Source organism: Pleuronectes platessa, chromosome 18, assembly GCF_947347685.1.
Source record: "Pleuronectes platessa chromosome 18, fPlePla1.1, whole genome shotgun sequence".
NCBI classification, from domain to species: Eukaryota; Metazoa; Chordata; class Actinopteri; order Pleuronectiformes; family Pleuronectidae; genus Pleuronectes; species Pleuronectes platessa.
The window spans coordinates 12144261-12170125 of NC_070643.1; the positions used below are offsets into that span (position 1 = coordinate 12144261).

Genomic DNA, 25865 nt, shown 5'->3' on the forward strand with positions numbered 1-25865 from the left:
CCTTTACAAGATGTGCAGTAGAAGAAGAAATCTTAAGACATCTCAAAACCAAAGCAAATAGGACATATATATGGATAAAAACCACTGGAGGGCTTTATTATGTCAAAACATTGTTTGGGCTACTTAACATACTTTTGGGGTATTTCTTAATGTTCATCGATAAGGGACGCAAACAAGTGATTTCCACTGGTATTGATGAGCCAAAAGTTCAAATTCAAACACTGCAAATTATACTTTCCATGATTTTTATTTAGGAATAACAATGTCAAAGAGTACAAGGAGGCCATTTGGAATATAAAGAAATAACACACAAATCATTAAATTGTTCATGTCCATATTGTATAAAAACATTGACTGAGAGGGATGGAAAAACAAATTGTGAACCCTTTGGCTAATCAACAAAAGCTTATTAAAGCTACGTTGAATAACTGTTGAGTTGTATGAAGCAGGGTTTCTAAGTATATTATCAAAGAGTTTAAATATTCTCTAGTCCACATTTAGAAAATACTACCAATAAGTGGGGCTGAATTACTTTGGTGGCCAGTTAGCCTTTATGCGCAGAATCATATGTAAATCCTAGTGTTTGGTTGCAGGGAACATGGTGTACATAGGGGAACCAGTGCTGTGCATGTTTAACGGCTGTTTTCAATAAGGATATGAACGATTGCATTTGCCTGTTTATGAGTTAAACCACATTCTGTTTGTCTGAAAATCAGATGAGGTGTTATGACCAATAAATGCATTCTGTGTCGCCACTGTGTGGTATGATGTACCGCTGAGGTCAGGAACATGTTCAGAACCAACCAAATAACACCGCGTGGCATTAACATTCCAGTGTATGCAGCTCACTGAGCAGGTGAAAATTAGGCTGCGTAGGTAGTCCACATTAAAAAACAGACAGATTCTGTACCTTGTATTCAAATGGGTGTCAAGACACATTCTGTGGTGTCTGTGCGAGCTAGTGTGTCTATGGCGGAGCATTAGTATACAGCATGAAGGCTCAGAGGGAAGAAGTAACAACTTACGAACGACCCAACCGAATAAATTCAGAGGACATTACATTGATTTGCATTAATTTCATGGAGACTTACTCCTTACTAAATTTAACCTGAACCTGACCTTAACTTAAAAAAATGTCTTCAAATTCAAATTTTATAATTTACATTAAAGGGGCTGTATTTTTCTCCCCACAAGGAAGACACTTTTCCCTGTAAACATGTTTATGTGCCCACAACATGAGTAATACCTGGACCCAACACGCACACACATGCACGCTCGTATGCACACGCACACACCAACCTGATTATCATTGTCATTGACCCACCGTAGCCTCCCATCCCAACTCCCCACTCGTTCCTCTGTTACTAGGCAACTATCACCTGGGTTACGCTCTCCATATGAGATTATGCCCATGCCAACCCTCGCACTTTGGTTTCCATGGCAACCCGGCACCGTGCAATCGAGCCTTCAGGTTACAGAGGGACGAGTGATTGGTGAGTGTATGATGCTGGAAAGTGTGGAGACGTGTGTATGGGGGGTCATGATGCGCGCGCGCGCGCGCGCGTGTGTGTGTGTGTGTGTGTGTGTGTGTGTGTGTGCGTGTGTGTGAGACGGCTGTCCAATCTGTTGGGGCAAATGATGTATCTGCTTTATTTTAGCTATGTTTTAACATTATTTGTTTCCTATTAGATACTCTGTACTATTTATAAAACATATGATTACACTCCATCGTTTCTCAGATGTGACATTGTATTTTTTCTCTTCATGAGTTTGTTCCTTAGTCAGAGGGAGTAGGTAAAAACATCACCAATTTTCCCCTGCAGGCTGAGATGCTGTGGAAATTTAGCTAACAAGAGAATCAGGGAGGAATCACACACTAAGCTGGAAGCCAAGATGCTCTATGGTGCAGAACTTTAGGGATTACAACGCTGTTTTAGAACAAAAGAAGATACTTCCAATTTTACTTTGTGACAGAGGATCAAACTCATTAAATCTTTGAAATACAAGACACAGAGGTGAAAAAAAAACAACTAAGGTGATAAAGACAAGCAGTTGCATACCTTCATAAAGCTCCTGACGTGCTCCTCATCCTTGACGAAGTCCTTGTAAAGCCTGCTCCAGTGGGACACCAGCTGCAGTACCTTACGTTTCCTAAAGAGAGCGTCCTTGCCCTCCTCCTGACCCCTGCAGCGGGCACTGCTATAGGTAATGTGGTCAAGGAGGTAACATACTAGTGTGGAGGCAGAACGGATGTGAGTAGGAGAATGATTGTGCATGTGTTTGCCGGTAAGGATATTGTCCAAGAAGAGCCTGACAGAGGTCATTGGTGGACATGAACACCAGGTAGGTCAACAGGAAGTCATCCAGCAACAATTCTGTAACACATGAAACAGACCATCAGTCACTTCATAAGCCTCAACAAATAAAGCACAAAGTGGTCCAAGAGAAATTTTCCTTCTTCTTTATAGATATAAGATGAAAAAAGTCACATTGAAGCGTTTTTTTAGCTCCGATTTGAACTGATGAATGAACAGAATCTACTTAATAAATAAATACACTTTAACCTTGTAAAGGCTTTGCAGCTGCAACAATCAGTTTTATACATGAAAGGTAAAAAGACTGTGTGAAATGTTAAGAGGGTCCCTCATACTGAGGAACTCCAAGTAGATCATCACCTGACTGTCTCTTCTTACAGCATTTTAGCCTCTTTCCGGTAACTGCTTTGGTTTTACTGCACAACTTTACTGATTGAATGACTCGACACATTCGTAGCATAATTCTTTTGGCAGTATTAAGCAGCAGGTTTCACTGAAAAAGACCAACAACTTGTTTTACACGTCATGCCCAGCACCGAACCGCAGACAGAGTTAACGTCTAGCTAAAAGTGCTGTTCGATTTTGGAAAAAAACAGATTTTCTTGCTCAGAATTGAGATCACAATTCTCTCCCGTTATCAGAGGGCGTTTCCTCTGGATTTAGGAGGAAGTTGGAGCGCCTGAGACACCGGAGTTCCATAATTTAAATGCAGCAGAAGCGTGGTCAATTACAAATGAGATCAGATATTCACGCAAGTAATTGTGCAGCTCTTCTAAGCTGGTGGGCTGAATGCAGACGTTGCATTATGTGTGTTAACAGGCAACTGTTTGCCGACGGGTTCACCAGAACAAAAGCAAGACATTATATAATATCTAGAGTCATCGGAGTCTTAGTTTGGGGTCGTAGAATTTAATGGTTGCTAACTGTCAAATCCAAATATCCCCTCATAGTCCTGATAAAGTTTTAAAATGTTACTGACATATATTCCCCAAAAATTAAGTTGACTGGTTATTTCTTGTTTTATGTTCTAGAAAAATTGGGGGTTTTCAGAAACTATGAAAAACTAAAGCAAACGTTTTTCATCCCTAAAAGATTGAGACTCATGTTCCAAATAATAAATTCACAGTAGAGAAAGTTAATGACCAAGTGGGATGCTCTGTGTGTGTCTGTGTGTGAGCATGTGTGACTCAGCAGGTGTTCAATGGGTAAGAACCGAATATAAACTGCCCTAGTGGCAGATGGGTAATGAGCCATTGTTGGTGGTGTGAGGGAGCTGTGATGCGTGTGCTTGTGTAGTGTCAAACTCTTTCCCTGGCAAAATATGTGACCCAAATATGGCTCTGTCAGGCAGAGAGCAAAGAAATAAATTATAGAAGACTGAGTAGAGGCCGTGGCATTAATATTTGAATGAGTCTCTTCTTTTTAGAAATAAAAATACAACTTTACTCAAGAAATATTTCCAGGCAGGTCTGACTGAACTCATCACCTCTAGCAAAACACTAGGGACTATCCTGTCTTTCCGGAGCCCCCCCAGTCTGTGGCTACAGAGCCCTTTCATGACAAGTCCTTTCCCTGCTTTCCAATTCCCTCTGTCACTATTTCACCCCCTCCCCGTCTTTCACTATAACCCTGTTTTTCATCTTCTACTCAGTGGATACATTTCCCCCCCACTAGTACTCTCCTGCTTTAATCCTCTCTCAGCTCCCTGTGATGATAAATATCAATTTTCATCCTCAACATATGCCCTCTACATTTGCCCGCTGGCACACACAAAGTCGAACACATACACTCATAAACACAGCGACACTCTCTCATACACACACACACAGAGCCCCCTGATGAATTACTCATTCAGTTCTGACCTTGGGGAGTTTATCTTTTGTGAGAGAGAAAGGGAAAAGGGTAGAAAATGTGTCTATGAGTGTGTTTGTGTGTGTGCTGAACTAATCGCAGTAATCTGCTGCTGTGTTTTGTTTTTTTGGTTGTGCGTGTCTATGTGTTTTTTGTGTACATGGCGTGGGGTGGTTGCGGTAATCGCTCTCTCTCTGTGGAAGCGTGTTCATGCCTGTTCAACATGCTGCACAGCTAAGCCCACTAAAACGGCACACTAATGCTCAATACCTCCCCAGAGGGCCTACACATACACCCCCTCATGCTTATTCAGTGCACACAGATCGAAAAGAATAAAGACACAAATGCAGTCGATCATGTACATAGTCTTAAGCGGCATCTTTGCTTCAGTATCTCACTCCACAACAATAATAAACCTAAACTTTAGAAAAGTGTCTTTTCTGTCTTCAGTGAAGAATTATCAGGCGTTCTTTCCTCCACAAAGACCATCTCAGTTCTCTCTCTCTCTCTCTCTCTCTCTCGCTCTCTCTCCAACATCCATCCGTCCCTCTTTCTCTGATTCCTGCATTCAAGGAGATGGCTCCCTGTGGGATGCTGGGAACTGGTGGTGCTGATGAGTCATACATAAAGACGCCTTATCTTAACTCAGTGCCAACAGGCAATAGCAGTGTGTAAGAAAATGCCAGTTAAGACCCTGAATTATTTTGACCCATAGAGAAATGATGTCTTCCATAGCTATATTTTCAGACAAAAGCACAAACGACCGTCAGTGTATTATTCGATAAGTGGTAAAAAGCTGTGGTTGGTGTCCTATCCTGGAAATGGGGCATCTGCTGCTTCTCTCTGCTGATGGCAGACTGAATAACTATGGGACTCGAACATGAGCAAGATATACAAATATGTCAGATTATTTCTCCTTTTCAAAATGTTATAGTTTCATTTTACACAGCCTACTGAAATGATGTGCAGCAGAAATGTCTTCCGTCCCCTAAGGGAATCGTTATACAAACTCATTAAAGTATTTAACCTCTTGCATGTTCCTCATATTTACTGACAATAACATGCAGGAGTGGTTGCACGCATGCACCTGAAGAGGTGCAAGGGCTGACTGACTCATGCAACCACACAGACAGACACACACACACATACACACACACACAAGACTGAGAAAGGTAAACACTGGGCTGAGTTGCAACTTGAAAATAATTCCCTGGAATGAGAGGAAGGTGTGGTGCTTAGTTATGAGTAAACCTTCGGTCCAACAGCACACAGCTGCTTTTATATAACAAGCTGATAGACTTTCTTTTATTTTATGTAAATTCTCATCACTCTTTCTTTTTACGGACATGCATTCACATTGTGTGCATAGATGCCTGTCTGTGAAACATGATTATGTTTGTGTTTCCAAACTTACCACTCTCTCTGCTCTCTGACACCCCTCTTTGGTCATCCAACCGCAGGTCACTTAGTAGATGCTCCAAGATTTTGAGTGGCGTTCCCGAAACCACCACATACCTGTAAGAGTCGCCAAAGCTTTCGTCACCAGAGCCTGAAAACCAAGTGCGACCACTTCCATCCCTCCATTCTCCCTCCCTGTCTTCCTCCTTGTTCTCTCCCACATAGTCTTCATCAATGAAGCGGAAATGGGGAACATCAAATGTGCAGTTTTCGGAAACGCTAGCATTTTCATCCCAATTATCAGAATCGGCCTCATCCTCTTCATCATCTATGTCCTCCTCTGCTTCTGCGAGTGCAGCCAGCTCAGTGGTCATCGTCATATCGGAACCATTCCAAAAGATGAGCCCTCATTTAAGCCTTGTATACCCAGGGTGGGTTCTCTCTCTCGGGGTAACCGCTCTCACTGTTTGAGCTATGAGCTCCGACAGTAGTGCACTGAGGGAACTGATTGCTACCAATGATGCTGAGCCACACACACACACACACACTTAACCTGCCTGTCACCGACACTCCCTGCATTGTGCCTGAGGTCTTGGCACATTCTGACTTAAATACACAAAAAAAAAAAACACGAAATGTTCTTACACACGCACACTCACACGTGAGCCTAAACTCTACACACATACATAGATCTGTTGAAGTAAACCAGTCTTGGTGTCATCTCTGTTTCTCTTTCAACTGAAAACAAAAAAGCCATTCTTTTCACACTCTGAGGCAGAAGCAAAAGAATACATTATCTTAGTGACACACACAAACACACACAGCACAACTGATAGTTTGCATGTCTTTGTAGTGCGTGATTGCAGCCTGAGCTTCCGAAGTAAAGAAAAAAAAGAAAAAAAGAGAGGAAGTAGCACTATGATTATGTCTTTGTTGCTACACTTGGTTAGGAAAGCTCTCATTATATAGTAGGAGGAACTGACCTCTTGTCGCAATCCTCCTCCCTGGAACCGCCCCCTGACAACGTGGGTGAGGGCCGGTCCGATGGAGACGTCACTGTAGATGTCACTCTTCGCAACACCAACACGTCCCGACCTCGCTCCTTCAGACACACTCGTCCAAGTGCTTCCTGAGACAAAAAAAAAAGAGAGGAAACTAAATCAGAAAACAGCAAGGCTAGCTTAACCGGGCCAATATCATAGGCATCAAATAAGTAAGCAATTACTGCACAGAAAGTTTGGGGTTGTTTACAAACTGTCATCATATTTTTGACCACTAGAGAGCACTGAAAAGTTTATTTAACAAATGGAAACCGTCTTGCGCAATACATCTCGTTCATCACACTCTGTAATGGACATTTTTTGGTGGAATGTGCTAATTTTTGCTAATATATCATCATTCCATAAAAAAAATTAATTTACGATAGCTTTATCAATCTCACAAATCCAGTATCCAGAAGTATGGGCTCAAGTGTCCAGATCTTTTCACTTAAGATTTAATTGTTTCTCCCAGACATACTGCAGGTAAATGCAGCGCACACACCCTCACATAGATCCATGCATGAACAAAGAGAGGAAAGTATAGCATTTCCTGATTTTGAAAGAAAGTATTGTATGATGGTATATAAGAATAGGGACACTTGAAAATGATCTCTTGCTCCAAAAATTAACAGTAACTTGATCTGTGACTCTGGCACACACCAAAACACCCCCACACATTTGCAATGACAGAATACCGTGAACAGAGGTCCAGATGGACAGAGGAGAACAATAAGAAACAGCCCGAGGAAAGGATCGAAAGATGAGAAGAGAGAAGGAGATCAAAGACGTAGGAGGAGAGCAGGGGGAGAGATAAAGAGGAACGTCTCTCCTCCAGCTGCTCGCTGCAGTCCCGGTCGCAGCCGGACTGATTGAGCAGCAATCACTGACACAGAACGATCTTTGTACAGGGCTTTCTATCACACCATATGTCCTTATTATACACAGACACATCATGTATAACCACTCCATACAGTTGTATCTTCGATATATAGCAATATTTACATAATATCGCAGTGGCGAGGCTTGAAACTCTTGAAAAGGGTGTAATGGTTCATACAAACAGCCAGCGGTTTACTAATCAATAGCTGATCAGAAGATCTGGAATCTGAATTTCTTCTGGAGACATTGTGATTCCTGAACACGGAGCACCAGTAATGCAGTCAGAGATATCTTTACAACTCACAAAAACAAGTCAATAGGCTGTAGACACACTAACACACTGTCTCTCTGTCTTTGTGATGGACTGATGAAAGGTGGTGTTTGAACCTGAAAGACAATAGGTAGGATCAGACTTGGGTCAGTTACACCAATATGCCCTAAGTGCACCGAGTGTGTGTGTGTGTGTGTGTGTGTGTGTGTGTGTGTGTGTGTGTGTGTGTGTGTGTGTGTGTGTGTGTGTGTGTGCCACTCATTCTATTGGAGTATGATACAGATGTTCAGCTGTCACCAGACCCTTTCTCTCAGATGGACTTGTGTGTTGCTTTCTATAGTTATGAGGGACAGTTTTGGTTCAATACCATCACTGCGAGGACATTTTGGCTGGTCCTCACAAATGGGTTCTGGTTGATTTTGAGTTGATTCTAGGGTTAGTGTTAGAATTAGGTTAGGGTTAAGCATTTAGGTACAACCATATACTAACACTACCCACCTGAGGACAATCTTTGATGTTAATTATGTGACATGCTGACATCAAATGCTCTCTACGATTACACCAACACAAAGGGGTGCACAGCTGATAAACAAGGCAGTGACAGCAGATGTCAAGAGTTCCGACACCCCAGGCTATTAAATACATTTTGGGCTGGCACCCGCACCACACCCAGTAGTCCCAGATGTGTCGTCAAGATAACAAGTTTGGGGGAAATGCCATTAAACCACATCATTCAGGGTTCAAATACAAACCAGGATGTTTGATCACAACTCTCCATTCTTATCTCTGCAAAACTTCCCTGTCTCTCTACACCAATAACTATCTCATAAAGGAAAATTGTCCAAGAAATGCAGTGAAAAAAGAGATTACGTAACCGATATAACCACTGTGAAAACAAAGTAGAGTAAAATTATGTTTTGTGCTCCAGATAAAGTGGCAAACTGTTGATCTTTCTGATACCAGAGTCATTATCTGTATACAGATGCCAAGAAAAACAAGTGAGCCCACATACACTTGCAGATCAAAAGGCCTCAGGAAAATGTACCACAACAAAACTCACAACACTGTCGCATAATGGATATGTCACTATACTAGTGGCGTACACACGTACACATTATCTTGAAGATTTAAAAAGAAAAGTGCTAACAGAAGTTCCCAAGAACAACATTAATTTAGCCTGAGAAAGAATGCAAGCAACGAGAAGGAAAAATATACAATGTGCGCACTTGAACACTGAGGAGAGGAGGGGTTTAGATAGTTATGCAACACAGAAAAGGAGAAAATAGAGAGCAGGAAAAGAAAGGCCAGCAATCATGACGGAGAGTGGGAGAGTTTTGGGAAAATAGGTGACTGAGAAAGAAATAGAAAGATGTGTAAATGCAACTGTTATTTTATCCAAACTATAAAACAACAAAAAATGCTAATGAAAGGAATTCTGAGTGCCATTAAACATATCTACGGGAAAGAACCTTGCATGACAATTTTAAATGTTCTTACTTACAATATGGATTTGATTTAAAGAAGAAAAAAAATACATGGAGTTATTAATTATGTTAAACACTGTTTAGAGAGGCAGGAATTATTGTCTATATCAACAAAAATCTAAACTATAATGGCACTCAATAGAGTGTATATCATATTTTCCCTTATGAAACCACATTTAAAGTCACCAGATCTGGATTTTGAGTCGGATAACATCATCAGGTGCAGCTTTATTGCTTCTCTGCAAGCAGGTGGAAGAAGAGGAGGGAGATTGGCAGGTGTACAAAAAACTAATAAACACAAATACTGAAATTACACTTTTCTCTATTGTGCAGATGTTAGATTGTGGTATAATTGAAAACAACCATCAGTCACTTTCATGGACAGGGTGCATTAGAGGATATGATAGAAGTTTAAAAAGGAAATTATATCAAATGTGACTTTCAGGTCTATGAGCTGGAAAAGATGCTGCCAGTCTTCTCTGAGTGGAAAGTAGGGAGCACATGTTGATCTATGAAGGAGCAAATGAGAAAACTGCATGAAAAGGGATGACTCAGCACAGCCACTTGTTCTCAGTAAACAGGTGCGTCAGTCTCTTTCCTTCCATTCCTCCCCATCCCTTCCTTCAATTCAACCATCTGTACTCCCCCCCCCCCCAACCTCCACCCTCCCCTCCTCACTGTCTCCTTGCTACAAACTCACTATTTCCTCTGCTCATCGCATTCGAGCCAAATCCCTCTGTCTTCGAATGGTCAGATCTTATGCTCTACAGGATTTTATTTTGGAACAGAAAGCAGAGGACGTGCACTATTCTGTGCCCCTCACAGGGTCATAAACTGCACACACACACACACACACACACGGCCTTCTGTGTAACATTTTGAATAGCTAAAGTTACAAATTAGGCTCACTGTGTGTTATAAAACATTATTAAAACTGATAAGTTAGCTGATCAGTGGACAGATGTATGATGCTTACCTAAAAACATTGTGTGTCATATTCTTATCCACAATTGTCAGCAATTGGGCCCAGAGCTATACAACACTGATATAGCTTTGTCACTTTCAGCACAGACACCAACACACACACATTCAGGAACAGGCAGGGAACAGAGAGTGCTTCCTTTTCGGCTTTCCATGAGGCCCACCTTTCCTCTGAACAACATGGTGTGTGTGTGTGTGTGTGTGTGTGTGTGTGTGTGTGTGTGTGTGTGTGTGTGTGTGTGTGTGTGTGTGTGTGTGTGTGTGTGTGATCTTGTATGAGGCTGAATATATACTGACTTCTATGCTTCTGAACTCTTATTTTGTGTGTGTCTGTGTGTGTCATTGCACATGCTGTGACCCTGTATAATCCCTTGAGCAGGTCGACCTCTTTTAAACTCATATGGCTGAAAAACAAATATGAGTCTGTGGCAACTAGGAGACAGAGATTCACCCACCGCACATTTGAGTATCACTATGGAAACAGCCAACACTGGTTTGTTAGAGCTTGTCTGTCATGGGAGAAAAAGGAAACCAAAAAAAAATAATCACCATGACGACCCAGTAAAAAGAAAGTGGTCTCTGAAGTGATTCAAGCTTGTTACTTAATTTTGGCTTGTGCCACATTCTGCAGCCTGAGACTAAACAACCATCACACCTTTGTTATTGAGAAAGAGTCTTCTCTTGGATATGATTATAGATCAGCATGTGCTTCCTATGATCCACTTAGAAAAGGGTAAGAGGATCTTTTCCATGCCATAGACCTGAAATAATGATTTAATTAATTTCCTATCACACTTCCATCCCACCTCGTCAATGAAAGTGGTGCTTGATAGAACATAATATCATTTTTATACTTCAATGTAACATCAGTAAGATAGAGATTTCAACTTTTCAGTATTTTCTTGGGGTCACACGTCTCTGCCACTAAGCGACCCGCCTGCCTGCGCACACCCTGTCCTTTCAAGTCCAAGAGACGTACAGTGGATGAAGCAGAGACAAAAGCCAGAAGTTGTCTTGCGTGCGAATCACGGTTAAGTAATTTTCTAGCAGTTGTCGGACAGTACACATTAATGTGCTTTGGGGGCGTGGCTTTGACAAGAGGGGGTGGGCTGTATCGTTACATATCATCAGTGTAGCTTGATCTTGCTAGCTTTTCAAGGATTACGAACCCTAGCTGTAATGTCCGTCTTTAGGGCATCTGCCAGTAGCGGTTCATGTTAATCTTCTTTTTATTTTATTAATATTTTGAATATTAGCATAACTAGCAATATATATATTTGCCTCTCCTTCCTTTGCTATCATTCCCATAATAAGTTTTGAATGTCACTGTTATGCATATTTTTTGTTTTGTATTAGTATATCTAAAAAAACTTGGATTCTGTCTACCTTAAACAGAAACGATTATTTGATGAAAAACTGACACATGCATTACCTCATGAACCTTTAAATAACATGGGCATTTCTTTATCATCCTTTAAACATCAATTGATCCACCTAGTTCCCAATTTTTCCCTGAAAAGTCTGAGAAGATTTGAAGTTAAATAAAAAATTGATCTAAAAAAATAGTAATTTCTGTCAGATTGCGACAGGATTCTTTGAAAATATGGGATTTCTAAATAAACAAAGCATACAGAAATTCTGTTGTGAGATTTCATACAACTTTCCCTTCAAACCAGCCATGGCTTTGTATTTGAAATGTCTTGAAAATTATAATATTTACTCTCTAACGATAATGATTAAGCAGTGAATAGAAACACAAGTTCAAAAAGTTAAGAAACTTTCAAATGAAAAGATTATATTCATACTCAGTTCTCATTTAACTTAAGTTAGTTTAAGATAGCTAAATTGTACCTTATGATATTGAAGTCGAGCTAAAAGGGGTTGAATTGCCTTCTTATTTAAATAATCTGTATAGTGTGTAGGTAGGAGTGTAGTTCAAACACATGCATTGTACTGTCGGCTGTAATCAGACTGTATCTGCTTCATTTCCTGCCCTCAGGTGTACTGTAGAGCACAATTACACAGTATAATGCTTCGCTAACACCCCGCTCATTACGTGCACACACTGACTCAGCCCGCCACAGTGCCACACACATACATACAGGATCCCACATATGATTAGAAGCTCTTCCCAGCAAACACACACACACACACACACACACACACACACACACACACACACACACACACACACACACACACACACACACACACACACACACACACACACACACACACACACACACACACACACACACACACACAACTTGACAGACTGTTAAAACACCAGGAGATTACATTGCACTAAGCCATTATTAACGACCACATTAGATGAGCAAGAGAACTGGTGGTTGTTAAATCTGAAGTCCTTTAAATTAAGTGGGGATCTGCATGTCTGGAACAATAACTACTGTGTGGGTGCATGTAAGCGCACAGATGTGTCCTCATATACTGTAGATGTAGATGAAAGTGAGCAGAAATTATGTAAAAGTGTGTACTTGTGTGAGTCTTTCAGATTGACAGCAACACAAATCACGATGGCCCTGATGAGGACTCACTCTCAAGATCCTCTCCAGAGCCCAATTTGTGAGTAACTCAGACCTGAAGTGGGTGCGCGCTTAAAAGTGATGACAATAATGACGGCAGCCACCACATGATGACGTCCATTACTCTCTACTCACACTAACCATGTAGCCACAACTGGCCTCTGCAGATTACATGGTGGGAGACCAAAAAGTTCACGGGGACATCATCGTCTGTCACATGACTTTAGTATGACATTTGAAGATATCTGTATCATCACACTCTCTACTCACGGCCTGGTTCCTGTCGGGCAGCCGGTAGTTGTGGTTCTGCAGCAGCCGACAGCCATCCTTGGCCAGACGCTGAACGGCCTCCAGCCCGAGCCGAGTGGTCAGCTCCTCGCGGCCGCACACAGTCCCCATACCTCCGCTGCCACTGCCACTGCTGCCACCATCCCGCAATGCACACACCCCGCCCAGCTGGAACATAGGAGGCATGAAGACATATCTCAACCCACAGTCCCAAGACATGGTGGAAACACTCAGTGGCTGCTTGTAGAATGGAGGTCCAGAGAGTTCAATGTTTTTGTCCCAGGGAGAACAAAACAACTGTGGGCATAATTCAGAAGCGTGCAATGACACTTTTTCAAATTCCTCTTTATGTCCATGTGAGGAGAAAGACGCAAAATCCTGAGTCTATCTTGTTCTCTCTCTAATCATTCTTTGTCTCTTATTCTTTCTATCCATTATGGTCTGTAATCCCTTCATTTATGGCATTTGTCTCTCCTTGTCTTAGTCCGACTGTTCTGTATCAGAGGATCTGGCATAGAAAGAGGGAGTGTATGTGATTAGTAGTATAAGTGGGCGGGAGTGTGTGTCTGTGTGGGAAGAGTGTGTGTGCCTGTCTCCTCCCCTCTGTAGATAGGTCTTAGAAATGTGTTCACCGTCCTCGTAGCCCAAATGAACTTGACTCAAAAGTCAAATTAAAAGAGAAGCACACAGACAACGAGTATACAGACAAAGATAAACTCAGTAAATCAGCAACAGACAGAATATATGTCATTAAAAAAAGTTGCTGAACTGAAGAAACTAATTGCCCCGTCTGTCCTCGGAGAAACTTGACAACAGAAAAAACATGGCTGTATGCGTGTGTGTGCTCGTATGATGGTTATCACTGTTGGTGTTAGCCTGGTCTGTTTATTTTCCTTGGATGAGAGAGAGGTGGGTTTTTCATTTGAAGACTGTGAGCTCAACTATCCAATGGAGGGTAACACACACACACACAGAACATGATGGAATATACTCCCACGCTTAATTTTGTCCCCTCCCCCCAATGACAGCTCTTATCTGGTCGAATAGCCATGTACACACAGACGTCATATCAGGGCCATGGTCCAATGTCCCTTGCTGCTTCCTGTTAACCTGTTTTCAGCTTCCTGTCTAAGAAGCAGAACACACAGCAGATAAACCTGTCTGCGAGCTGCGGATTTGTATTGTGTTGCTGTCGCCGTCTATCTCCATCTCTGTCCCAGGGCATCCTTATTTTGTTCTTTGTTCCCATGTATTTGAGATCTATGACAAGCGGGAACTTTCAATGAGTTGAAGAATAACTGAAACTAAACTACTCTGTGCATCAACAAAGGAAATAAGTCTTGGATTTCTTTGGGGTGGGGTTTATCACGCTTATTCTTGATATATATATATAAAACAAACCTAGCTTCATGTTACCGTCACAATCTGTAATGGTTCTCAAACCTCTCACAAGGATTGCATGAAGAACCCCACGACCAATGAGCCCCCAGTCGAGCTTTGATGCCTCCCTGATCGAAGCATCTCACTCACAGGTCACGTGTTGTTCTTTTGATCGCCTGGCCAATAAGAGCCTTCTAAAGACATATCAGTAATAGCGTTCACGTTTGCCGTTATGAAAAACGCTGCAGAAAAGTTGTGTATTTGTGTTTACATTTGACCAGGACTGTCTTACCTTGCTAAATCAGTCTCCTAAATTCCGTCTCCTCATGCTGTCTGTGATCACATATAGTGTGTTTTGATGGAGCCATATTCACAATATAACTATCCACCATTTTCTTTGTTTTGCTGACAGACAACAACACAAGTATTAAACATTTATAGCCTATAATGTTAATGAGCAGTCATTGTAAAGCTGCTTTGCTGTGATAAAATTCAACATTTTACTTTATCACGATAAAGTAAAAGAAAAGGTTAGGGGAAACTGACACCAGCTGTGCATTGAGATCTGTACCAACATTTAAAACAACTGAAGAAAGACGCAATGAAAAGTTGTCATTTTACAGTGTAGCCACAAAGCATCTGTTACCACATCTAAATCAGCATGTTTTCAATATGTTTGCAGCTTGTAAATCATAAAACAAATGTCAATGGCACTACTCTACTCCACATGATGTGGTTAAACAACAGACGACCCACTTCTAAATCACAATTGAGCTGAATCCAGTGGACATGCAGCGTAAAGGGGGGTCACAGAATAACCACTAAGGTTTGCTTAGAAAAATGTTAAATGTTTACTTTTTATTGTTTTTAGATTTTCTTGTACAAAATGGGAGTTTTGTCACTTCAGACCACTACATTCATTTAAAAACTTCAATATGAGAAAGGAAAGCGACTCAAATGCAGTATGTGACGAGAAGTCAGAAGATCCCATTTCTTTGTATTAAAGGGTCACAAACAAAAAACTAGACCCCTTATCCCCAGTGCCGTAAGTATAATTAGGTTTTAAAGTTGTTTTTTTTTCGGCTCTCCCCCTCCCTCCCCATCTCTCTGGTGTAATCAGAGAGTGAATAATTGATGGTGAAGAGGTTTCCACTGTACAAAGATCGCACCAGAAAGTAAGCAGGCATCTGCACTCTGTTCCGACCCGGTTTTCAGCTACCTCACTGAGAGGCGCGCGCACAAATACATAACATTCAGATTATTCAATTAGTGATATTCACAATAACAGCATGGGTTCTCTTGCACAGATTGGAGTAAAAAGTATCAGATCACATGATCCAAAATAAGTTTTCAATCTAAATACTATTTAGGGTAATTTCTGTAGTCCTATAGAATGCAGAGAATTTTTTTTTTTTTTTTAAATATGTTTTGTTATTTTCTGAATTCTTTGCAAGTTCTTGATGATTTCACTTTGCTCAACATTATATGTTAGGGAATTATTTTGTGATAAATATAAGCATTCGATTGTCTCTCCAGCTCTACTATATCGCTAAATCTTGGTAAATGATATAACTCAGCTGTTAATCAATAACTTACATAAGTGAATCGTATGGAAACACCCTCACAAGTAATTTCACATGCACACACAGCACAGGCAAAAACAATTCCCTGCTACACTGTACACAGTAATAACAACCACTATGTATGTGTTTCAGCAGAACTCAACAGGTGTACCACACCTCTACCACTGTAGTTTTTGTTTAAGGGATATAAAGAAGGGATGTGCATCAGCTCCAGACTATACTAAATTATTATCTCTACAGTGTTGCACCAAAACTATAATCTTTATGTGTATGAACAGTAGGTTTGTGTGTGTTTGTGTATTACCGGGCTGCTCTCCTCGCTGGGTGTGCGAGGCTCCTGTTGGTTCGTCTCTGCCGTCTCAGAGTCCTGCTCCGATACTATGATCATAAAGAGTTTCGCGTTAGACTGACAGGTCTTCACTCACATTAGCCAACATTGTCTTTGTCCCTCCATGTCCTCACAATGCTCACACTCTCTCTCACACACTCTCTCTCACACACTCTCTCTCTCTCACACTCTCTCTCTCACACACACTCTCTCTCACACTCTCTCTCACACTCTCTCTCACACTCTCTCTCACACTCTCTCTCACACTCTCTCTCACACACTAGATGCATACTTACAAGCTTTGCGAGTCTTTCGGGCGAGAGCGGCCGCCAACTCATTTTGTACCTATTGACAAAACAGCAGGAGACAAACTTGTATATATATATGGTAAGGTAAAACATCCAGTCTTCCTGCAGCCACCTTCGTACCATCTCGAGTATTTAAGCATTATCAGGTTTGTTTCAGATTCTCTGATCGACATGCACCAACTGACCGTAGATGTGAGCCTCTCGAGAGCTTTCATCTGCAGAATCTCACTGCAGATGTCCCTGTTGCCTTCAGAGTCTTCCTCTGACCTTAACACACAGACACACACACAGATCTTTATTAGCAAATAAGCACATAATTCACAGCAAACTCTCTCCAGAGAAAAAAGTTTCCGTCCTGTAGAGTGCTCTCCACACTGCCCCCTGGTATGAAGTCAGAAGACTTGCATCCTACAATTACATTTACTGTATCTTTTAGCCTGATGCGCATACCGATGGACCTTTTCAAAATTAAGTCAAAATAATACATAGATGGATACAAGTGGATTAAAGTTCTAAGGCAAATCTGATTCATGTAATTAATTTAAAATGAACTGAAAGTCATAGGTAATTTAACCATTTTAATTGTATCCTGTATCAAACACTTCATTATATGGAAAAAATATTTGTACTTAAATAGTCAATAAATCAATTGACTGTTAGGCTAACAATAAAGCAAAAAATGTGCAAAACTGTTGGACTGCTGATGAGAAAAAAAAAGCCATTACAAAGTCATTACATTAGGTGTGTAATGGTAATTACTTGACATCTTGTAGGCAGCACAATATATAGATTCATTTAAGACACAATCAACAGCGGTTTCATAAAGAGAGTAATGTTGGGTTGCAGTTCTGTCTTCAAGGCCTTGACTCAGTATCTTCACATTAAGCAAATCCCAGCACCAGACTGCACTCTTTCATGTGGTTTCATTTAAAATAGCTCCAAGACACACCCTTCGATTGATGTTAGTAAAGCTGTGTGTGTGTGTGCGTGTTCCATCTGGGTTCTGTGTTTAGGATGTATGTGTTACTCTTGAAGATACTTTTCAAGCCTGAGTGCGTGCGTGTGCATCTGTGTTTGTGTGTGTGTGTGTGTTGTATAAACAGGTGGCTGTTTTGAGGTAAACCCATTATTCCCACAGCAATAATGCTAGATTGTAGAGTTTGCCTACAACAGCAGCAGACTGCACCCAAGGGCCTCTCATCTAATATGTCCTCTTACAAAAGCACTGTTTGGATTGGTCTACCACACACTCCCTCAGCCCCCTGCAGGACACACACAAATCTCTTTCTCATGCATGCACACAAACACACATATTTACATACAATTTGGATTTTTTTCAACAAACCCCAATGGCACTAGTAAAAGGTGTAAAGGAAAGAAGAGCTGTGTGTGTGTGTGTGTGTGTGTGTGTGTGTGTGTGTTTGAGAGTATGTTTTTATCTCTCTGATAAGGGAACGATAGATGCAGTAGAGGGAGATATGGCTTCCGCTATCGGCTCTGACACAGACAGAGATGGAGGCAGTTTGAGCAACAGATTAAAAGAGTGTGTAAATACGAAATCTTTCCGTCTCTATAAAAACAACGCAATGGTTGTCCTTTCCTATCAGTATATATGGTGGCTTGTCTCCTCCTTTGAAAATTAGAAGACAGCGGGACGGCTCAAACTTCTGGCAGAGCTTGATGAGGAACCCGTGCAAATGATCAGGCTGTCAATGCAGTTAAAAGCTGAGGGTTTTGTTAATGTTCCGTTTCTCAACAAATGCAGAAGATCATTAGTGAATCGTGGGATTTACTGTCTATTCTGAGCCAACGTGCTAAATCTATTCTTCTCAGGGTCATTAAGTGTTATTTTTCTCATAGCCTGGGTTCATTTGGTAATTTGATGACTCACAATGAGCCTGAATGTACCAGAGCTGGAGAAGAGGCACAGTGGGTGGGATGTCAGCCATCATTAAGCAGCGCAGGGCGGTATTGAAAGAGGATTAACATGATCAGTGGTGGCACCACCTCCTTTTCAGAGTTGAATATCATAAGGTATAGTCATATTCTGTGAGGTTTTGTGATTAAACAGAACAGATCCTACGCCTAGGACCAAAGCACCAGGCAAAGTAAGAGCGTGGGTTCTCCTCCCATGATAAGGTTTCATAGTTTAGCTCTTGGTAATTCTGCTATTCCAGCAAAATGATGTGCAAAGAACTGGGAAAGGAAAACCGGCAACTTAACTGTTATCAATTGATGTCACGTTCAACTACATCAAACAATGAAGTATAGTTTAGATGATATAATTTATTTACAGTGGAATGTTGGAGTAGACAAAGGGATTTGTGGATTGAAGTTGTTTTGAGATTTTCATGTTTCCAACGTGGAGACAGTTCTTGTGAATATCTCAAGGACCCCCAGGGGGGATGTCTTCACATTTAGTACAAATGTTCAGTTGGACTCAAAGATATTAGATTTGTATAGTCGAAGGTCAAGGTCACAGTGGCCTCACAAACCATGTGCTGGCCTCTTCAACCTGATATCTCAACTATGACTTTTATAAATTTCATAAACTTTTGAATAGTTGTCTATTGGACTCAAGATTAATTTGTAACCTCACGAGTCTGGGAAAAAACATTTAATTTACTTAAACTGCACTGGTTGGCAGAGCCATACACAATGTGGTATCTCTGGTTCCTCATCATTATGCCACTACAGCAGACTTGTGTTTGTGAGGTTAACGCTGTAGCTCAGGTTGCTGTTGTAGTGTACTGCACATTATCCAACAAGAAGGTTGCCGGTTCAAACCCCACTCTCTCCCATCGGCATGCCGAAGTGTCCTTGGCAAGATACTGAACCCCTAAAATGGCCCCTCATAAATGTTGAGTGTACTAATTGTAAGTCGCTTTGGACAAAAGCGTCAGCCAAATTACATGTAATGTAATGTAACATGTAATGTAATTATGAGGTAAAATACTTCATTCTTAGGGTAAATCATGGTTTGTAGGCTTATACACAGTGGAAAAATATTCAGCATTCTGAACATACTATGAATATCTGAGCACCACAAAGCCTTGCGAGTATTTGTTGCAGGGCTGCTGTATTGGATTACATTACATTGTGTGTTCATACAATGGTAAAAAGGACACACAGCTTAGTGTATTTGATGGGGTAGAATTCATACTCGAACCTAAACCTCTCTGGGATCAGTTCACAACCTGACAGCTAAACTTGATATTCGCTTTAAATGAACAATTGCAGGGATTTCCACAGCAAGTGTAATGTGGAGGACATCTTGTCATGGTTAACCTTTTATGCCAGCGCTTCTAAAAAGCACATGTATGCAAGTCTCAGTCTGCACTCACATTTGAATATAAGGCAAAGTAGAAAGAGGGACAGAGACTTTCTTGCAAAGAATAATGCTTATCAAAATTAAATTGAATTGAATTCAGATAGACAGCAAGGAAGAAGGAAACCTTTTTGTATGTTAATAGTTGATCCACTCAGGTAAATGCACAACTGACTGAGTGAACTTTAGAAATCATTCAAGAAGCTATGATGCAAGAAGATGACGATTGACAGTTTCTTAAAACCAAGATTCTTGTTCCAAAACAATTAACTAATAAGCTTCAAGTACAACACAAACAAATGAATGGAGACACATCACATGTCCAAAATACATGACCTGAAGTGGAATAAAAACTCAACGCATCATTGCAAAACCTCAGCAATGGCAGTTTAAAACAAAAAGCCTGATCAGTCAATCTACAGCAGACTGTCGACATGGCATCAAAAACACAGACAACCCGCTCCCTCAGGATGAATCCAGAAATAATGACAGGACTGTAAAGCAAGCAAAGAAGATCATCTCTAACCCCTTTACATCCTGCTCATGAGGCCTTCCAGCTCCTGTCCTCAGGGAGGCGCTACAGGTCACTACCTTCGGAGCCTATCAACTTTACAAAGAGCTTTTTCCATAGGCTTTTCCCCCAACATAGCAATCAGGAGTCTGACATCCTTGCTCTAAATCCATCCTCACACTAATGACAGACACGCAAACTAATCACCAAATGTATGTGGTTGTGTGTGATATGTTTTTCCTATAGTATCATAGGTTTGATTCACAATAATGTTTGGAATGTCTGCTGTTGTCCATGTACATATTGTGCTGCAGAGTTTACTGAAACATTCTTCCAACATTGTTTGTGTGGCTGATTCAATATTTGTCAAAACAATCTATCCAAAGCAGCAATCACAAAAAGGAAGTTTAATAATCAGGTAATGTTGCCATATCAGGTATTACTTTATACGTTAGAGTATAAATCTAATGCTGGCCTAATTACTGCAGCAAGACATAGAGACATAATTCATGAGGAGCATGATCATCACACCGTCTTACTGCAGCACCTTCAAAGGTAGTGTATTCCTTTAACTACACATCTTTTAACACAGGCTGACAATGAGAATTTGTCTTTGTTGCGAACACCTGCAGCCTGAAGATAAGCTCAAGATATGAACCCTGCTCTTATCACATATAATATCTCATGATTGGATTTCAATGAATACTAGCCTAAATATAATATGACTGCGTGTTGACTGTTGAGTAAATACAAAAAAAAAGAGAAGCACTAGGATTAGAACAGATAATCTGCACCACATTTGACATTTTCTCATTTCTGGATAGTGGGAGGAAGTGGAAACGCGACGTCCATGTTTAGAGTCTATGATACGGTCTCTTCAAATTACTGCTGAACAATCATCATTATTGGATCAGGGATCTAAGTAAAGCATTATTGAGGTGCCTGGAAGCGAGCAGGTGTTTTCCCTCTCGGCTACGACGAGTCTCCTTTACATTCAATGAGAGAGAGAAAAGGGGGATGAGATGCAGGAGGGGAGGGTGTGAGACGGAGAGAGAGAGAGGGTGTCGGCAAAGAGAGACACAGACATCAGCATGGTCAGAGTGAGAATGCTGAATATAAGAAATGTATCTACGTATACGACTTATCTGCAAAAGTAAAACAACACATCTGCAGATGTCTGCACTCTGCAGCAACACTGAGTGGAGGGCATGTCATCCACTATATTGGATCTAAAGTAGTTGATGCAGAACATAGAGGTCTGTACACTATGATACATGGGATTTATATTAGTAAGTGTGACATTCAGATCCCCTTGCTGCTGTGCTCTCTCCCCGGTTGTCTGTAAATACAGCCTCTGAAGTAGACACACATATGAATGCGTTGACGAGTGCTTTGGATACTTTGCTCTTCATGTATACTCTTCCCCCGCCGCCACCAGCCCGCCTCCGTCTCACACTCACTCTTTTTCTCTGAGTGACAGATTGAGTTCAGTTGCAGTCTCAGCAGGAATCCCACACACAAAACTGGCAAAGCAAGGGAACCCTGGCTGACACCACTCTACATGTATGTGTTAAGTGTGTGTCACAGCCCATCTTGTGTTTATGAGTAATCGCATCATATGTCAGTTTTTGTGTATGAGTGCATTTCTCCTGTGGATGTGAAGGGGTGCGCGCCTGCACACGAATGTCACGTAAGCAGATTGAGGATTTAAAACACTGAAGAGAGATTAGGTTTTTCCCTGGGTGTGTGTATGTGTTAGTGTGCATGCACGGACATGAATGTCCTTGCAGGAGTTTCTGACGAGTCGACCGAATCAAACAGTCACTTTTCACAGTAAATCATCAGACAGATAGATGACCTCAATCGTGTATCTAAACTGGAGACCTGTCACTTCTACTTTTAAATTTTACCACAGCAATGAGCTTCCACTTCAGGTCAATGGAGATCATCCTGCATATCACAACTGAGTCACATTCACCATCAATTATGATCAACACTCACACGAAGCTACATACAGTTACACACAGCGGTACAACCATGGAAACTACTAACTTTTCCTTACAACAAATGAATGGGACTCAGCAGAGGCTTCAACAATACACTGAACAAAACACATTAAGAAATTAAAGTAAGCAATAGTGTAGAGTTAGACCCATTGACTGTATATAAAGATGAATGACATGACTGTTCCCAAAAAGTGAAACCAAAGAGATGGGATCGCTACCTGGCCAACATCATGATTGATGGCTGAGACTGACACACAATTGGTTGAATGTGTGTATCTGTAGAGCTCAAATATTTTGGCTGAAATCCTGGATAGTAGGAGGAAGTGACCACGTCAAGTGGTTCATCTGTGAAGCCTCGCGTTAGTTCAGGCAGACCCCTGAAGCCACAGGAATAAGCTGACTGGCTCCAGCTATTCGCAATCGGCTTACAATTATTGGCTCATTCACAGATGTGTCTCTTGTAACATCCAATCGCATTTATTCTGGTGTAAAATCGCTGAAATATAATCTGACACTTTCTAAACGTTACTCTGACGATATCGCCTCAAACACAGTTTGCCGCATCTCCCTCCTTCACCACCACAGCCCCCCCTTTTAAGTATTTTGATTTATCTGATTTGAATCCATCCATCCATCTATTCATCATTTGTAATCAGATATTGACACTTACGGGCTATTGGCCCCGCCTCCAGAGCGAAACTGGACATATGGGGCAAGTTGCAGGAGGAGTCTGACAGCCTCTGACCACTCCCCCTCATTGGAGCGAAACTCACAAGCGGCGGAATCACACTCCTCGAAGCTGAACTGGTAGTATGAGTTTGAGTCCGAGAACACCACCCGCTGATCCACTGGAGAAAGAGCAGACACACAGGTAAACAACCGAGAAACGGAACAAAACCAGCTCCATTTCCTGTTGTGTCAAAAGACGCGTTAGTTTGTATATTCTGTATCATGATTAGTCAATGACCAGGATTAACACTCTTAACTCATGGCCATAGCCTTGATGGGAATATATGGGTGTGATAAATGCTGACACATTCAATTTAATTATCACAATACAACTGACCATGCTTAGAGCCCGACTGAAGAATGTGGCTTTAATTTTTTTAAGCATTTCTCTCAACTTTGCTGAAATAGATATTGTTTCAGCTCTTGCATTCTGTCAGGCACTTTGGTTGTTATCATAACACACAGACAGGGCTGAACATAAACTACATTCAAATAGTATTTAAGTAGCAGTAGAGAAACATGATGCCAATTATTAACAGCCATTAAAACAAACTGCTCCCACAGTTGTAAATGTTTAAGTCACAGTATTCTAAGTGTGGGTGAAAATAACTGCATGTCATTACCACCTGCATCATATGGAATGGATAAAAACCAACATATTTATTTGAAATTAACACTGGTAGTTAATATTGAATTTTTCTTGGTTAGAGAGAAGAGCTAAGACACGTTCTCCGAAATAGACCAAATGAGGTTTTTGTATCAGCTTTAGTGGATTAGCCAGACCAATGAACTGCACCTGAGCAGGACTTCTCCATTCTTTAAAGAGCCTTTGAATATTACACTGACAGTATGCGTGTGCAGTCTTTACAAAGATTAGTGATGTAAACACAGTTTCTACATTTTCTCGACGTCTGCTCCTCTGAATACAGAAACATGGGTTGTCATATGTGAATATGCAAATATCAAAGTTAATATTCTATCACAGAGTTGATTGTGTTTTTCAATCTTATTTGTTATTATAGAATATGGCAGAATTTCTGATATCAACCTGGTAAACAGGTTCATCTCTTCAGAGATCTGTACATTATTGCTGATGTTGCTGCAAGGTGACTATACATTTTGAAGCGCAGTCCAACCCTGAAGCGTATTAGAGTGAGTGTGTGTAGCATATGTGAGACTGTGTGTGGGTGGGTGTGTGTGTGTGTGTGGTTGTGTTAATACCAGACAGCAGGACTCCAAGCTCCAGCAGCACCTGCCAGACACGCACAGCAGTAGTCCGACAGCGCACGTACACACACTGCTCGCACAACCACTGCACCAGTTCCACGCCCACATAGCTACGCCTGTTAAAATACACAAACACAAACACATGTTAATCACACAAGTCCGGTCACACAGTGTTATGATCCAGAGGCACATGCACATAAACCTCTACCTTCAGCACAAAGCTCGTCTTTATTTAATCAATATTCATTGATTATTCATTAGTTCTCTGTAAGCCTTTTCCTCTGAAACACTGAATAGTTTCCGTCTGCCCCCCCCCCCAACCCCCGAGATATACGCCTGCGTCTGAGTGTGTGTGCGTGTATCAGCTATGAGCATCTATTTATATTTGTGTCCAGATGTTCACATTGTTTATACATGCATCTGTATGTACTGCTCAATGTGTGCAGTATGGAAGTGCATGTATTCCCAGAGCATCGTGTGCTCCACTGTATAATGTCTACGTCACACCATATCCGTCTTACTGCATGAACAACGAGAGTGGCCAATCAGGACAAGGCTCAAAACTGACTGGTGAGTCAGTGTATATGCTTCATCGGACATATTGATTCTGCCTTGCACACAAACACAGAGACAGAGTGTACCTTATGATTCTGGCCAGGTGTATCTTGTCTTTAGCTGGGTATGGTCCATGAGAGAGGAAGGCATTCCTCACGGCCCGACCGCCACATGGAAAACTCTGGGAGCAAGACTGACACACACAAAGACGCATCAAGAATAAATGTTTTGCCTGAATACCAGAAAAGTGCACCTAAAAATTAAATAAAGCTCATCTCGTCTACGTTTTGGATTGCAGTTCAAGGAGGCAGAGAGCTAGGTGGCTACATGTGACTGTCATTGACCGACTCAAGGACAGCTCGATGTCTTTCCCCCCTGAGCAACGAAACATTGACTGTGTCTACACGCACTCTGCAATAATCCTGCTTTTGACACTGTTGCAAAGAAAGATTGTATTTCTATTAAGCTGATTACATGGGCAGCTTGTTCTGCTCCATTGATATTCCCTATGCATGCGCCATAGTGAAGTTCACTTAATGGCTGATGAGGCTTCATTTGCATTATGGTACATTATTAGTGAGTCCATCTGGTGTCAATTCAACCTCTGATGATGTCTCGTCTTGTTACGTTGACGATGTCGCCTTGTGGCTGTATGGGTGCCGTTTTAAAACTTTATTTCAAGTCATGACTAGTAAATTAAAAGATTTTTGTAGTCAGATGGCGGTGCATGTATCAGCTAAACCAGGGGTGTCCAAACTTTTTATCCTGAGGGCCACATACAGAAAAAAATGTGAAGGTCTGGGCCACTCACGCCACCACGCCCCCCTGCCCTGGAGCGGACTGTTGACAGTGCGCCT

At 41.3% G+C, this 25865-nt stretch overlaps 1 protein-coding gene across 1 annotated transcript in view; it reads right to left on the reverse strand.

Moving 5' to 3' along the window:
* Positions 1-25865, reverse strand: part of rapgef5a (Rap guanine nucleotide exchange factor (GEF) 5a) — a 45960-nt gene that overhangs the window by 9433 nt on the left and 10662 nt on the right. Inside the window, exons 3-13 of the mRNA XM_053447059.1 lie at positions 25095-25201; positions 24448-24569; positions 23168-23345; positions 16838-16919; positions 16641-16689; positions 16321-16394; positions 13036-13221; positions 6548-6693; positions 5581-5681; positions 2297-2375; positions 2061-2205 (exon numbers count right to left, since the gene is read on the reverse strand). Of these exons, the coding sequence (XP_053303034.1) occupies positions 2061-2205; positions 2297-2375; positions 5581-5681; positions 6548-6693; positions 13036-13221; positions 16321-16394; positions 16641-16689; positions 16838-16919; positions 23168-23345; positions 24448-24569; positions 25095-25201 (1269 nt within the window). The remainder of the gene's footprint in view (positions 1-2060; positions 2206-2296; positions 2376-5580; positions 5682-6547; positions 6694-13035; positions 13222-16320; positions 16395-16640; positions 16690-16837; positions 16920-23167; positions 23346-24447; positions 24570-25094; positions 25202-25865) is intronic.